A 16,132-nucleotide genomic window follows, 5' to 3' on the forward strand; every position below is an offset into this window, starting at 1 on the left:
GTTCAGCAACACGACTGAGTAAAATACTTCACTTTGTAGTTGAGACTGAAAAATACAGCTGGGCACACACAAAAAAACCCACCACCAGCACAATGAATTCATTTTAAATTGTTAGACTCTGTTTAAAGATGCATACATTAGAATGCAAAGTGTCTGCACTGATTCAAATCTAAGAGTTACCATGAAACACCAACCTTTGCAATTAATTCCTTTGTTCTGAAAAATTTATCTCTGGCATTTTCATATAGAGCAGAGTTTGTGCAACCTTGCTGAAAGTAAATGGCCCCTAAATCATAACAGACCTGAAAGAAATAATATTACCATTAGATAACTTTATGACTGCCAACATCTTAAGAAATGAGAAAATGCTGAATGAGCAATATTAACTTGACTTACAGCCCAATCCTAACCAACCTTCCAGAGTTGATGCAGCCATGTCAGTGGGATGCACACTGCATCCTGGGGGAGGATAGTCATTGAGGCATCTTCAACATAAGGGAAAGTTTGTTCCTTTACCTCAGGGCCCCATTTCAGAGGCATTGGTGCTGGAAAGTTGGTTAGATTGGACTGTTTGATTGGATTGGTTAGATTGGACTGTTAAATGGAAGAAAATCCTAGGACTACATTCCCATTCAAAGGAACAATTCCCCTGTATTTCCACCAGTTCGGAAATATATCAGTTTTGGATATTTATTTTGATTAAGCAACAATCGGGAATGAAACAATAACCTAAGCAAATTGTGAGAACACCAGAGTAGAATACCAAACCCTAAGAAGCAAGACAAAATAGTTTAAGTACAGAACATCACAGAGTTACATTTGTAGTGCCACGAATTCAACAACAAAACCACTAATTTTTAACCAGTACAGTTTTTAAGAGACTACATTTTCAATGGCATACTTGACACTGCATTTCCTCAGCACTGATCTTGAATCCAGCTGTAGAACTTTCCGTTTCTCCATTCACCATACCAGGTTCCATGGCTAGCAAATCTAAAGTCCTTATTGTGTGAACGTAAAGATCTTTGTTTAATTTGAGTGCTCCTTCTAGCACCAAGATGGAATCTTCAGCCTGCTCTTTTAGCTGTAACAGCCCAAAAAGAACCAGTTATTCACTCAGCACTCAGTTTTAGAAGATTTATTTGCAAATTTATATATGACTTTTCTCCAGGTAACAGAATTGTTATGAAACATTTCCCCTTCCTTCACTACACAGCACATAATGAACTTCAATACTAACTAGTGCCTGTCATTCCTACCCTCAAACAGAGTTGCAAAAGGAAAAACTGCTGAACTTCCTGCTTAACTGCTGAACTTTTGTGTGCAAACAAATTAAAACCAATTTTATGCCTGCACCCCACAGATATCTGACTCATTAAAAATGGGAAATTTGTTGGCAGATGTGGGTGGAGAATTATTATAAAAACAGGTTAGCCTGCGATTGCAAGCAAAAACAAAATATGGTCACACTATTCTGGAACGCAGCCCCCCAAAACACCCAAGAAGGTAAGTCTCCTCTCTCCAATTTGCCAAGGAAAATGTACTGAGCGCTATGGAAAGTGAAATAGCCACATGCATTCATTTACTCAAGAGTAGGCAAACATGCCTTGGCTCTTTTTGAAGACCAGGCAAGGCCACCAGAATGGTCCCAACCTGCTGAACGGGGGGCTCCAACACTCCAGAAGGCAGCCCCCCCAACTTAGTAAAAAGGATAAAAACAGAGGCTTGAGCAGCTCGTAAAATGAAACTTTTTTTAATCTTGTAAAATTAGGACACTCCAACAGAGTGACATTTTTAAAAAGTGGGTACTAGGGCTAAAAAAAAGTTTCAAAACCATCCATGATATGAAACTGGTAATCTTAGCCACTAAGCACACAGCCAGAAGCCTGGAAGAGGACAGCAGTGTGGGAGAAGGAAGAACTAAGCAATGTGGAACAACAGATATGCTACCACCCTATTCATCTTTAATTGCAAGGCTAAGTTAAGTGATGGAAAGATATATGCAATGTATATCAAGTGACAGAAAACTATTTGAGCATGAGGCTATGCTTTCAATTTCAAATTGGCCAGTGTGCCACATGGAAATGCACACACTCTTTCAACTGTTCCCTGAGCCAGTGTCACAGGAACCACAGCTCTGCAATTCCATGAGAAAATAACCTAGGCACTGCTGAAAAGAACATAGCTCTTTCTGCCTGCATTTATGTGATGTAGATCCTTGCACTAGAATGGTCCCTACTCAGCAACGTTTTCTTAAACCAACTGCAACATGTTTTAAGAATAGCTTGGAAAACAGGATGGCATCACAAAGTCACAGGATACAAACAGACTTAAATGGGAAGAATCTAAATTTGACACACAGGCTCAAGGTTCTGCATTCCGTGCTCAAATACATCTATCCACCCACATTCAAATCTAGCACAAAAAGGCACCTACCACTTTCAAAATATTGTCTGTCACTTCCTTTTCTTGCTGTATCTGATTCATTCTAAACAAAAAGACAACAGCAATTCTAAGCTTGTCAATCAGAGTAATGTTAAATAGTGGTAAAATATTCTGAGAATCTAAAAAACCAGACACTGTTTCGTTAAGGTTAAAATATGCTTAATATAATCTTTCAATGTACCAAATATTTTAACCAATCCTATTTCAGAAACTAATATTTGATTAGTTTTAAATTTCTCAGTCTTTAGCAGTCTTGTTTGAATAGAATTTCCTCTAGCAGAACCAGAACTCATTTTCTCTAATATAAAGATTTAAGCACAATCCTAGTAACACATAAACTGAAATGAATTTTCCAAACATACAAATTTGCAGTTGATCAGATAACCTATAGCAGAACAACATCTACTATGAATGATTCGTCATTTAAAACATCAACATGCCTTACTGAAAATCTGGCTCCTAAAGTAAGTTTACTTTTATGTTATTCATGCAGTTATCCATATGGGTCTGGAACAAGTGCAAAAACTTACACATTTAATTGAGGTGGACCAGGTTTCAGTAGTCTGACAGGAAAACTACTTTTGACTATCGTCCTTATAGCCCTGTTAAAAGAAAGTGAAAGGATTAACACAAAAAAGTTTAACATTTAAACCAGATCGTAAGACTCAGCTATTATCTACTGTGCTTATAAAACAGATTTAATATAAAACAAAAGTAACAGAGGTGTCCCTCATCAGTCATTTAAAATCCCTGAACAGCCTCTTTGCTTCTAAAATTTGCCAACTTATTTCTGGCTGTATTCCCATGCCTTAAATGGCTGCAGGGCAAACAGAAAGTCAGAATATGTAGTTGTCTTCCATTAGTGCATAGGCATGTTGGGTTATTAAGGAAACACAAGTTTTGCCTCTTAAAAACAGGAAAAGATCTAGGATTCTAGCAGCACTATCCAACAGTGATGTTCAGTTGGGGTAGGCAAGGGAGACAGAGCTTCACTTAACCCAGCAAGAAAAAGAGGACCCCAACATGATAAAAAACATACCTTTTCTCTTTCTGAAGCTGCTCCTCTCTGCTCAGTTTAAAGTCCATTTAAAGCAACACACACACACAGAGGGAATAAGGAGAGCTGCCAATCATCCCAGTTGCTAAGGTGACTTGCAAGGGACAAAATAGATAGGAATGCCTATGCACTTAAATGCTGCAGAGGAGGGGCACCAGGAAGAGCTTCTTCCATTTGCCCAGTAATAAAAAAGAAGTTGTGCCATCAGTCTCGGGAGGCATTAGGTCTTCTTGCATCCATCAGGTTAGGTGATATTATAGCTAGCATCCAAAAAAAAAAAAAAAAAAAAAAAAGCTGGCTGGCTGGCTGACTGGCCAGCCAATCAAAAACAGCAGGACATCTGCTTCTTTAAGCTCTGGGGAGGCAGTAGGAAGACTTGCTTCTCTTTTATTTAAAAAAACAACAAAACACCATGAAAAAAGGAGGGATGAGCCTGCGCAGTGGGATGGCTCTCCAAAACACCATTTTTGGAGTGGCCATTTTCAAGTTACTTCAAGAGCCCTGTGCTCAGATCTCCCAAGTTCTGAGTTAGGGAAGAAGAGGTGAGTTTAAAAAAAAAATTATGGGGAGAAGAGAGAGGGAGAAAGTGTGTGTATGTGTGCTCCAGAGACTGAGCTTTATTTATATCTATGCGTTTCAGAGACTGAGCTTAAAGAGGGGGGAGAGTGAGTGTGTTGCCTCCCCTGGCCTGGAGCTCACTGCATGTATCTGCAAACCAATGCATGTCTACTCAGAAGTTGGTCCCATTGTGTTCAATGGGGTGTACTCCCAAGAAAATGAATACATAATATTTTGGATGCAAGATCCCAGAATGTTTCTGAATAAAACAATTTAATTTTAAGTATTATAGCCCTAGTAGTTTTCTCTCTGTGTTTGTGCAATAGCAATGACACCAAACACAATTAATATCTCACCATCTATTGTAAAGCAGTATAGCCATTGCAGTGGTTGGTGGCAAACTTGCAAGGTCCACATCCACATGTTTAGTTCCTGGTGGAACCTTACTAATGCACAGCAGTTCATTCAGGAGCATGTTCAATACTGGAACTGATAAGCTAAAATAAAAGGAATAGATGATACAGTGTCACATAGACAATAAAGAATCTAGCAAGCTTGGAACTAGCCAGAACTAGTCTTACCAGAGAAGTACCTCAAGTAAGTAAATATGATCTTCCAATGAGAATAGAAGATCCCTTTTAGGGATCCCTTTTAGGGAGAAGGGCGGGGTACAAATAAAGTTTATTATTATTTATTTATTACTGTACTGTAGTTATATCCCATGATTGGCCTCAAGGCAAAGCACACAGAGTTCCCACACAAAGGTCAGATCCAGATGTGCTTTGCTTCAAAAAGGTAGTTGCTTTGTGATCAGAAAATCACTAAAACACTACCATAGTCCTCCACAGTAAGACTCTTTTGAAGTAGAGACTTAAGAATTAAAGAACATTAAAAACAGTAGAGGAATCACAAGAAACAACCCAGACTGTGAAAAATTAATACCATCTATATTAATTATATCTTAACATTAAACGTGCCACATATACCTTTTCTCCAGTACATCCAAATCCCACTTCAAATGTGCAGCAACTTTCAGTGCAAGTAATTTTAAAATGCGGTTTCTTTTGTTATCAGGTGGAGGTTGAACTTGATTCTGCTCATTCACTAAAGGTTTGGAAGCCTGCTCCAAAAACTGAACAATCAGCTGAACAGGTGATGGATCTATTAGGCAAAAAATCAACAAAAAACAAACGTGCATTTTAAAATTTTCATTTTGAATAAGGAAAATGCACCACATTGGAACAAGGTATTGATAATGCACTGCTACAATTTTTGCTTAAGATAAATCTTAGCAAGTGACTGATATTTAACATTGACTGAAGTTGCAAGCCTGTGCATTTGGGCCATTTTGCACATTATGTAGCAGCAAAAGCAAACTCAGGTTTGCCACCGAGAGTACATGACAGGGAGCTATAGCCAGTGTACCTACATATACATTTTCAAATATGCATGTATCATACACACACTTCACCTAAAAATGCACACAGCACACATATTTGGTGTATACACACACACAAATCTATGATGTAAATAGGCTGCTGAAATACCACTGGCTTCAATAAGGTTTCATCAGATGCATGCCCAGAATTGCAACCACATACTGTACAACTGAGGGCTAGCCGACAGTAGCAACTTAACCCATTTTTGCCTGGCCCATAGGTGTACATATTTGTCCATTGTGTAAATGCAACATTGTGCAGAAATAGCTTAATCTCATCAAGCTAACTGAAAGTATCATGTAACTACAGGTTGCATGATTTATACGGATTATATATCCCCTGTTTATCCACAAACTATAGACCCCTGGATCTAGCTCAACGTGGGTCCTCTGGAGTCAGACTCCAGTCTGGAGACTGTTGCTCTACAGGCTGTTGTAGTGACAAAGAACATAGTTCAAATAATTACATTACTAACCAGGAGACACCTTTTTCAGATGTTTCTCAAGCAGAGATTCCTCTAGCAGAAACTCAAACCAGGAAGTCTGAGGGGGTGTGCATGGCCGGCTGGAGGTGGCAGCCTCCCTGTCAGCGGCTTCTACACTCATTGTCTTCTCCAAAGTATCTTTTTGCTTCACCAGATGTCCCTGTTGAAAAGCAATATGCTTTATTCCGGAATATGACTGATCCACAGAACATACAACATTAAACATAACATAAGAACATAAGAACATAAGAACAGCCCCACTGGATCAGGCCATAGGCCCATCTAGTCCAGCTTCCTGTATCTCACAGCGGCCCACCAAATGCCCCAGGGAGCACACCAGATAACAAGAGACCTCATCCTGGTGCTCTCCCCTACATCTGGCATTCTGACTTAACCCATTCCTAAAATCAGGAGGTTGCGCATACACATCATGGCTTGTACCCCATAATGGATTTTTCCTCCAGAAACTCGTCCAATCCCCTTTTAAAGGCGTCTAGGCTAGACGCCAGCACCACATCCTGTGGCAAGGAGTTCCACAGACCGACCACGCGCTGAGTAGCATCTAATCCTCACTAAGATCCACATCACAAATACAGCAAACATGAGTGAGGGAGGTGTCATATTTGGAAATGCTGGTTCTGACAAAAGTTACATCAAAACCTGGGGCACCTTCAAGCCTTGGTTACAGTTTACGCTTCCATGGGATAGAGTCCACTTTGATAGATGCATGAAGTGCTACAAGAAGCAGGCTAAATGTAGAGATATAATTAAAAATATGTAAATAGCTATCATACACATAACATCTTGACCTTCACTTTTAGACTTCCAGGTTGCAGCTTTCATATTAACAAAATAACAGAACATATAATACATACCCTGCTAACAAGAGGCACTTTTCCAACTGATACTCCTCTTATATTTAGAAGGGGTAGAGTAACTATCCCTTTTACCTCAGCATTGTCTTTACTAGTGGCTGTATGCTGGTGTTCTGCAACTTTTTAGATTGTAAGCCCTTTTGAGATAGGAAGCCATTTAGTTACAAGATTTTCTCTGTAAACCACTTTGTGAACTTTTTGTTGAAAAGTGGTATGGTATCTTCAGTAGCAGCAGCATTAAAACAGGTCTAAAAATGTATCAGAGCAGTGGTTTCAATCAGTGGTATGGGTACCACCAGTGGTACTTGAGGTGATATCTGGAGGTACTTGCGGGACCCCTGGACACCTGCTGCCCAGCAGTGAGACCAGGAACGTGACACAACAAACAGTAGTAGGAGGCTTGGCTCAGCAGGAGGAGCTTCACAGCATGCTTTTCCACACTCCCATACTCCCTAAGCCTCCTACTGGTGTATGTTGTATCACATCTAGCCTCCCAACACAGGAATCACTGACAATTATATCATCACCAGTTACTTCTGGTGGTACGTCAAACTGGTAGACCACATGAAGCGGTATGGTGGAGGACAAACATTGAGAAACACTGTATTAGAGTTCTTGGGCAAATAAGGCCTTCTCCTTTTCCTTAAAAGTCATAAGAGGCAAACACAGGTGGTTATCGAGGATAACAAAAGTAAACAGTGAGCTCTGCCACAGCATGCACCTTTTGATTTATTATTAGTTCTTAGTAAGAATATTTACATATCATTTTTTCAACAGAAAAAGTTCGTGACAGTTTATTTAACAAAATAAGTGTCCCCTGCCCCCCTCCAAAGGGTTCACAATCTAAAGCAGTGATTTTCAACCTTTTTTGTCTCAGGGCACACTGACAAGGTATTAAAATTGTTAAAGCATACCATCAGTTTTTTGACAACTGACAAGGCACACTGTGCTGTTGGCGGGGAGCTCACACCCCCATTGGCACAACTAACAAATGACCCTCCCTCAAACTCTTGTGGCACACCTGCAGACCATTCATGGCACACCAGTGTGCCATGGCACAGTGGTTGAAAATGGCTGATCTAAAGAGATAAAAAAGAAGCAGCAGTGAGCAGCCAGTGTGAGGGGTGCTGCACTGGAGGGGCAGATCAACCACTGTGCATGGGTGGGGGGGGGAACAATTGCTCTCCCTCTACTAAATTTAAGAGGAGCATCACTTTAATGCCTCTTGACCCACTGTGCAAGGTATACAGACCCCCCCCCCATTTCATGCATCATATAAAGCCTGTACCACAGTATAAGGGCTGGGTCTGTACTGCACTTGGGTGTAATAACTGGTTGGGTAGGGGTCAGGGAAGGGCGTAGCTTCAGGGCAGCGGAGCACTCTGGTGGGGGGGCTCAGCGGGGCGGGCAAGCGGCCCCTCCCTTCGGAGCCATTCCCGGCGTGGGGAGCAAAACGGAGCCCTTTTGCAGCCCCCCTGCAGCTACGCCACCGCTGCCAGGCCCCCTCAGCAGCCTCCCCCCCGTCAAGCTTCCACTCTACAGCCCAGCCCGCTCCCCCCATGGCACCAAGCTCTGCCCAGTCCCCTCGCAGCCTCACCTGTCCTTCCCTTCGCACAGGTGGGCAGCCTTTCACAGGCTCCCTCTGGCCCCGCCCCCTCGAGCCAAGATGGCCGCCGCTCCCGCTCTTCCCTGCCCACCTTGCCTTGGGGACGGCGGAGCTGGCTCTCGCCCCGCCTCCGCTGCACGATCCCGACCAATCAGGAGGCTCCGAGAGGCTGAGCGCGACGTTGATTGGTCGCCGCATTGGCCCCTCCGCTCCTGCCTGGGTTGCCTTGAAACCGAGACGCCTCAGCTAGCACAAGGCCACCCTTGAGGCGCGAGGGGAAGCGGGCAGCCAGGATCTGCCTCCCCCTTCCACAGCTGCCTGACAAGCAGAGCTCTGGTTGAGGACCCTCCGTGGCTTCTGCACAGAGAGGTTCACGAAGGGGAACACTTGCCCCAAGCACCCGGGGGCAGCCCCAGCCTAGCAGGTCTACTCAGAAGTAAGTCCCATTATGGTCAGTGGGGCTTGCTTCCAAGTCAGTGTGGATAGGATTGCAGCCTCAGATTGCAAACCCAGCCACACTTTCCTGGGAGTAAATCTCATTGAACACAATGGGACTGACTTCTGAGTAGACCTGCATAGGATTGGGCTGTCTGGTTGCAATCCTATGCAGTTTCCTGGGAGTAATCTCCTTGAACACAGTGGGACTGACTTCTGAGTAGATATGCACAGGATTGCTCCCTCAGAGGGATGCTGCATTTCCCAGGATAGATTTCAAGAGAGGTGGTTCCAATGTGAGATTGCTGAATGAGGAGGCAGCTTTGGTTAAAGTAAATCTGTTCATCCAGGATTCAATCGAGACCAGACTTGAGTAAATTACCACGAATGAATGAATGAAAGTGGGGACCCACGCCGATCTCGCCCCCTGCTGGGAACCCTATCTGCCTACCCCCCCACCGCCCCCACAGTCCCACTCCCAAATCATGATTAAAAATATCCAAGGGGGGGGGACGTTTCCAATACTGTCTATCTCAGGGAGAGGGAGAGAACTGTTTTTTTCAGAGCAGCATAAACAAAGTCCTGGTGATCGTCCTCAAGGTTCAGCATTTCAGAATAACTCCTGGCACCACCCTGAAAAAGGGGTAAATGGTCACTCCAAAGACCAAGGCTGGAGGCAAAGTGAAGATCAAGCTGTCTGTGTCAGCATCAAAGGAACTCCCGGCCACAACCGTCTTCAGAAGCCAGGAACACCTGGATCTTCCTGGGCTGAACACTCAAAGTCAAAAAGGTTTCTCCACAGAACTAAAAGCCAAGAGTAGATGAGGTTGAGATGAGTCCTTCCCCACTGCCCAGATCCCTTTCTTAGGGCTAATGAAAAAACTTCCCTGTGGGGGAAGCAGCCCCCACAGTCCATAGTGGCATAAGAGTATAATAAACATAAAACACACTTCAAAATACTACTTCAGACGTATTCTTAAAGCATTAGGCATGCTTATTAAGAGACATTTAATATATTATCAATGCTCACGGAAGCATGAAGGCATGGTGGCACACCAAAAATAAAACCCTTTTAAAATAAGTACTTTAACATCAATACCATATACGTCTATTCTTTAAAATAAATAGTTTTAAAATCAATACCAGTGGGCTACTATGAAAAAGCTGGACAAGGCAGGTCTCAGCAGAACGGAGAGTTAAGTGGCTTAAAATAAATTAATTTAAATCAAATGTAGTTTCTTACAGCCCGATCCTATGGATGCCTACTCAGAAGTAAGTCCCACTAGAGTCAATGGGGCTTACACCCAGGAAAGTGTGGATAGGATTGGGTTGTTAATTAGTGAAGAAATTAAGAAAGATTCAGCTCTTTCAATGCACAGTCAGTGGCATTAAAGGTGTACAGTACCTCTTCTCTGCATCACTGGTTAAACAGAAGCTCTCCCACTTGCCCGCCTGGGGAGTGGAAGGCGCTACGGCATCTGGCCTTTGCTGCAGTCCCAGCCACTCTTTCCTGGGAGCCAGCCCCTTGGAAGCCAGTGGGACTAGCTTCTGAGTAGACCTGCCTGGGATCGCAGCCCTGGGGCGCCCCAGCTCACTAAACTGAGACTGGGGGGGGCCTCAGGCCACGTGGAGTGGGAGGAAGGCGGGGAAACGGAGCCTTGGGGGGGAAGGAAGGGGGCGGCGAGCGCAGAGGGGGTCAGGCTGCCCCCCAACAGAGGAGACGGGGCAGTGTCACCACTGGTCGAGGACTTTATCCGGTCCACTTCCAGTCTCCAGACACTGGAGCCGTCAAGTGGCAGCCCGTTCCACAGGCAAATTCTATGCCTGCAAGGACTTGTATGCGTGAAACTCTCCCCCTGGTGTAGGGGCTGCTCGGTGTCTGGGTGTGTGTCACCGGTTGGAAGCTTAGGGCAGAGTAGGCAAAAGGCGCACTTATAGCCTGGGGGGCCAGGGCGTTGCTGGCATCCACCTGGCTCACTGCTGCGCCTGCATCCCTTCATCCCATAAAGTATGAAGCATTTTTCCTGAAGCTCAAATACAAAAGGAGAGAAGCAACTAAACAAGAATACAAATTTATTTTACAATATCTACAGAAAACATTTGGCGTAACAGGACTGAATAATGCAAAATGGCAGAAACGCAAATAGTTGCTCTTACAGAGTATTAATAGAAAGTCACACACTGACAGCACAATCTCTACTAAGAAGTAAGCCCCACTGCATTCAATGGGACTTAGTTCCACAAAAGTGTGTATAGGACTATAGTCTGAGGTAATTAATAGCACAAGCCTATACATGTCTATGCAGAAGTAAATCCCACTGTATTCAGTAGGACTTACTCCCAAGAAAGTGTGCATAGGATTGCAGCCTAAAGCTTTTTCAATGCTACTAAATTATTTCAAAGTATACAGGAAAATTCACACAAACTAAATTATTCTATTTATAGAGCACATAGAAAACATTATTTTGATCATTTAAGGGAATGAAAGAACGTCATACCACCGTTCCCAAATAAACAGTATTAATAAATTGGTATTGATTCAGTTAAGACATCAAAAATTTCAAAAGTTTGTTTTCCTAAGAGTAGGATCCATTTCACAGCAGGGGCTCCTATCTCCATGTTTTATAACTGATCACTTGGAAGTTCATAAAGCTCCTTCAGCTTTACAAACTTTGGTCCCCATTCTTTGAAGTTATCATAATTTAGATCTTCCTCTATGCTGGAGTTCTCTAAAGAGCTCAGACTTCCAGCCAAAGAGCTTTGGTCCTCAAGGCAATAGAAATGCATAGTGTCTGCTGGAAGATTTTGCAAAGCATTGTCTGCTTCTTGAATTATTTGAGAGACATAGTGCTTGAAGTCTGGGACACTGGCAACCAAAAAAACAGACTCTCTTTGGCATGCATGAATCTGGAGTGGGTTTCTTTGTGGTCCAGAATGTGATTTGAGGTGTGGAGCAGCAGCTGCTGAGCAGAGTTGGGGAATACTTTGTTGCGGTTTCTTTAATGCATCTACATTATAAGCAGTCTGGGGAAAAGATGTAAAGAAAAAGAAATTAAAGGGGGAAAAGCTCATAATAGCTTGTATAGCGCTTTTCAGTTGCAAAATGCTCGTCAATTGGGTTTACCTTCACAATGCCTAAGAGGCTGGTCACTATTAGCCCTATTTTACAGAAGGGGACTGAGTGTGACTTGTCCAAGGCCTCATCTGGGTCCATGGTAGAGGGAAACCTTAAATCTGAGTGTCCAGTTAACATCTACACTTATATTGTGCAACTTGACCTGATTATGGCTTAGGTTTAACTATATATAGCAAATAGTGCAGCAGGTGGGAGTAGAAACCAACTGTGAATGGGGTAGGGGACCTTTAGTAGCTTGCCTCCACTTGTTTTTGATCCTAATTGCATCCCTCCCTGCCATTTTTAAGTGAGGAAACTTCCAATCAGTTTTCAATTTATTTTTGCTTTTAAAAAATGATGCATGTTGAGGGGGGACACAATCAGCTATGGTTTTCTCTATTTCATGGCCCCCACCCAACTGCTCTTCATTATCCTATTTATAGTTAGGATGGAGCCTGATGGCTTTGAGAACCTTCTAGAATGAGGAAGAGCATATGACATTGACTGGTATGAAAGGTCCTGCCTGTCACACCCCTGCTGTATCATCTGCAGTGGCATCCTGTTAATTTCCAAGCGCCATTCAGAGTGTTGGAGATGACTTATAAAGCACATTACAGCTCTTGACCTAAATATACTTGGAAGAACCATCTCACTACATGAATCTGCCCAACCTCTGAGAACATATTGGGAAGCCCTGCTATGGGTTTCACCTCCAGTGGAGGTGCTGTTGGCAGTTACCCATGACAGAGCCTTCTCAGTAGTGATGCTCAATCTCTGGAATGCCCTCCCACTGGAGTTAAAAACAACTCCTTCAATTCTGGCATTTCAGAGTTGGGTGAACACTTTCTTTCGATTACTGTTTGGTTAATTTATCCCTTTCTTATGACGTTATTTTATTTGATTACAGTATGGTTGTTTTTATTGTTTAATTTTGTTTAATTTATTGTTTATATTGTGCTTCTAAATTTGTAACCTGCCTTGAACTTTCTTTTTCAGGATTGGAAAGGTAAGGTATTAAAATTTAAATTAAACCCAAAGCCCTGATCAGGGCAAACTGCACAATTTAAGTACACATGTAACTGGACCCTGTGTCTTCCAGTTTATTATTAGGAATATTTATATAACATTTTTCAAACAAGTCCAACTTGATCCTAGTCCAACTTGAATCCAAGTTCAATGAACTTCACAAATTCTAAACAACTCACTGAAATCAATAGCATGCTTTACATATTGTCCTCCTCCCCCCACTACCAATTACACATTATTCAGGCTACTTCATACAACATTTAAACACTGAGCATTTTTTTTGCCACAAGGGCGCAGACTGCCAGCTGAACATACACGGTGGGAGTTCCATATACTCATGGTGGGAAAACACTCATTCCATACTTCATTTTATTCTTCATTCCATACTTTGTTTCTTTCCCTACATACATATCAATTTGTTAAGAGAGAGATATATATATAGGACCTGAGCGGCAAAACTCCAGTCCAAGAAAAAATTCCAGAGAACATGGATGGAAGAAATAACACAATTAAAATGCATAAAACCAGCACTTAAGTATTCTATTGATACATCATACACAAGACAGGAGAGGTAGATACCTTTTCTACTCTTAGCTGAACTCTACTTGGTTTAGCCTTAGCTGAAACAACTGTATTCAGTTTTATCTCTTCCTTTATATGTGATGACCAATAAAAATTGCAAATACTCCAGACCCATCTTCTGGATTTTGGGGGTCCTTCTGACAAGACCACTTTGGCCCCCTTAACCTGGAAGAAGCAGGTCATGGAAACTGAGAATCCTCTCATGCCACTTCTGGCCTTCTTGGGCAGTCCATGCAACATGAGAATGGTGGGACTGGTGGGGTGGATAGGTCCTTCACTGCTCTTGGGGAACCCCTGAGTTACTTTCCTAACTGCCCCTTATTATTCCAGCCCTGGGCTATTCAAAGGGAAATGACAGTGATGAAAAAGGTGAAACATGTAACATGAGGGATGTCAGGTAGGAACTTGCAATATATACAAAAAAAAAAGTTTGGATAAGTGGCTGTATTGGAATCACAGAAGATCTGGCGAGGAGCTAGAATGTGGTGTCTGCAGTGGCTCCTTTAAGAGTTAAGGCCTCGGCTTTCAGCAAAGGGTGTGCTGCACAGCTGCAGCCACTAGAGGGAATGAGGTCCCTAGGGATATAAGGAGCACCTGAGGCAGGAAGGGTTTGTGGGTTGTAGAAGGAGTGCAGGTTGGAGGAGACGAGACTAGACGGGGCTTATTGACTTCTGCTTGGCAACTCTGACTAATTTGACTGACTTACCTGGAATCCGACCTTGGACAGTGACTTGGCTTATTGACTCTGGACTTTGGCTTGGATACTCTGACTGACTTTGTGGCTAATGAACCTATTGGACTGTTGAGTTATGGTTCTGCCTTGTGGACTGACCTTCTGGCTAACTGATTATCTGGCTCACTGACTACTCGAACAGGCTGTGGGGAGCTAAGGTGTGCTGCTATACCTGGAAGGACTGCTGCCTTAAGTACTTGGTCCCTGCAGTTTAAACTGCAGGCAAGCTACCCTGGTGGTGGAGTCTAGTAGTACTTCAGTAGAGAACTGGGGCCACTGTTGGGGAAACAAAAGGGGAACTAATTAGCTTAAAGTGGGCATAAGTTCCCTAAGTGAGGCTTGGATTAGGAATCTGGCAGAACAGTGGCTGTGATCCAGGATCTGGGGCTTAAAATTAATTGTATTGAGCAACTGGAAGAAGGTATCGGGGATAAAAATCAAGAGGGGTCTTCATTTGGACAGAACATTCCACTCCTGCTACCATTTTGAAAGAAGCTGAATGATTCTCTCTTCCTAGTTCCTACACCATCCTCCCCATCTCTGACTTTGGTTACTTGGTGTTAAACTCACACAGCCCATACTTAGTGCACTATCAGCCATGTCTTGCAACACATGAATGTTTTGCAAATTCTCACTTAGAAATGCACAACAAAGGATTATCAAGTCCTTGATAGACTGTAGTACATGCTTTGATAAACTGCATATATCTTTGGACTGTGAGTCTGATGTGTTATATCACCAGAAAACTTGATTGTTTCATTTTTCCCCTGACAAAAGTTGACAACTTTTCTGGTTTTCAAAATTTCAGCTCTCTGATGCATGTGTGAATCTAAACTATTTTGTGTTGAAATATTATAGCAATGTCATACTAGATCATGCAAAACCATACCAGGTCATGTTCCCTTCCTCCCTCCTCATTATAATTGAAGATATTTTCTCTAACATCTTCCCAACTTTCATGTTCCTCAGGAATGTGGTAAATTCCTCCTTTTCGATACCTTGTTTTCCCCCATTGACTCCATACAGTATAGGAGACTAATAAACCTGGGGGGAAGAGAGACAAATATTTCAACAGTGGCTTCTACATGCAATGCATAGTTGTATTATTTCCAAAATATAAAAAAGCAACATGAGAAAAATAAATCAGCATTTTAATATTTCTATGGTAAAAATGAAATGGTTAATTTAAGGGTCCACTAAAAAAGGTACATTTTCAGGAAGGTAATGAACCATCTATATCTTATAATCAAGCTTCATTAAAAGAGTATTTTACTTACCTACAGGAATCCATTAGGACATTTTAAATAGAAGGCATTTTGGCCAGTCTCTGGCCTTTCATCAATCCTGAGTAAATAAAATACCCACAGTAAGTAAACCACTGTTTTAATGAAGGTTAAAGTGGTAATATAATTATGTCATTACTCTTCTGAGACATGTACACTGTTTTGGGGTGACTTATAGCTTTACTTCAAGAGGGTAAATGATTTAAACTCAAGGTGTACTTTTTGTATAACAGTTCTCAAAGTCCTAGGTGCAATGTTAATCTAGGCAGAGCATCCTAGAACAAGTGGAATTTCCTGACTTTGGAAGTGAGAGTGAGACCTTTACATTTGCTGAGCTCTATCTGAAACAGACAATAGGGCCCCTAAGATTATGGTCTATTACTAATTTAGATTACTAATACTTTGGGTCAGGGAAATAATTTTTACAGGCTTCTTAATTTCAGTTCTGATAGAGAGCTAAAAAGCAAGGAAAAGGAAGAGACACCGGTAGCTGT

The 16,132-nt window shown here is 42.3% G+C and overlaps 2 protein-coding genes across 3 annotated transcripts in view; both read right to left on the reverse strand.

Annotated features, from left to right (window-relative positions):
* The window catches only part of INTS8 (integrator complex subunit 8), a 29,617-nt gene extending 21,081 nt beyond the window's left edge, over positions 1-8,536 (reverse strand). For both annotated transcript variants that reach the window (XM_066624142.1, XM_066624143.1), the window contains exons 1-8: positions 8,456-8,536; positions 5,975-6,143; positions 5,047-5,221; positions 4,417-4,557; positions 2,976-3,047; positions 2,437-2,488; positions 902-1,084; positions 195-302 (exon numbers count right to left, since the gene is read on the reverse strand). In XM_066624142.1, coding sequence (XP_066480239.1) covers positions 195-302; positions 902-1,084; positions 2,437-2,488; positions 2,976-3,047; positions 4,417-4,557; positions 5,047-5,221; positions 5,975-6,104 — 861 coding nt within the window. In that variant the 5' untranslated portion in view covers positions 6,105-6,143; positions 8,456-8,536. The remainder of the gene's footprint in view (positions 1-194; positions 303-901; positions 1,085-2,436; positions 2,489-2,975; positions 3,048-4,416; positions 4,558-5,046; positions 5,222-5,974; positions 6,144-8,455) is intronic.
* Positions 8,537-11,521: 2,985 nt separating this feature from the next.
* LOC136648280 (neural-cadherin-like) overlaps positions 11,522-16,132 on the reverse strand; it is a 66,087-nt gene continuing 61,476 nt past the window's right edge. The window contains exons 32-33 of the mRNA XM_066624396.1: positions 15,245-15,399; positions 11,522-11,923 (exon numbers count right to left, since the gene is read on the reverse strand). Coding sequence (XP_066480493.1) covers positions 11,522-11,923; positions 15,245-15,399 — 557 coding nt within the window. The remainder of the gene's footprint in view (positions 11,924-15,244; positions 15,400-16,132) is intronic.

This window comes from Tiliqua scincoides, chromosome 4, assembly GCF_035046505.1.
Source record: "Tiliqua scincoides isolate rTilSci1 chromosome 4, rTilSci1.hap2, whole genome shotgun sequence".
Lineage (NCBI taxonomy): Eukaryota > Metazoa > Chordata > Lepidosauria > Squamata > Scincidae > Tiliqua > Tiliqua scincoides.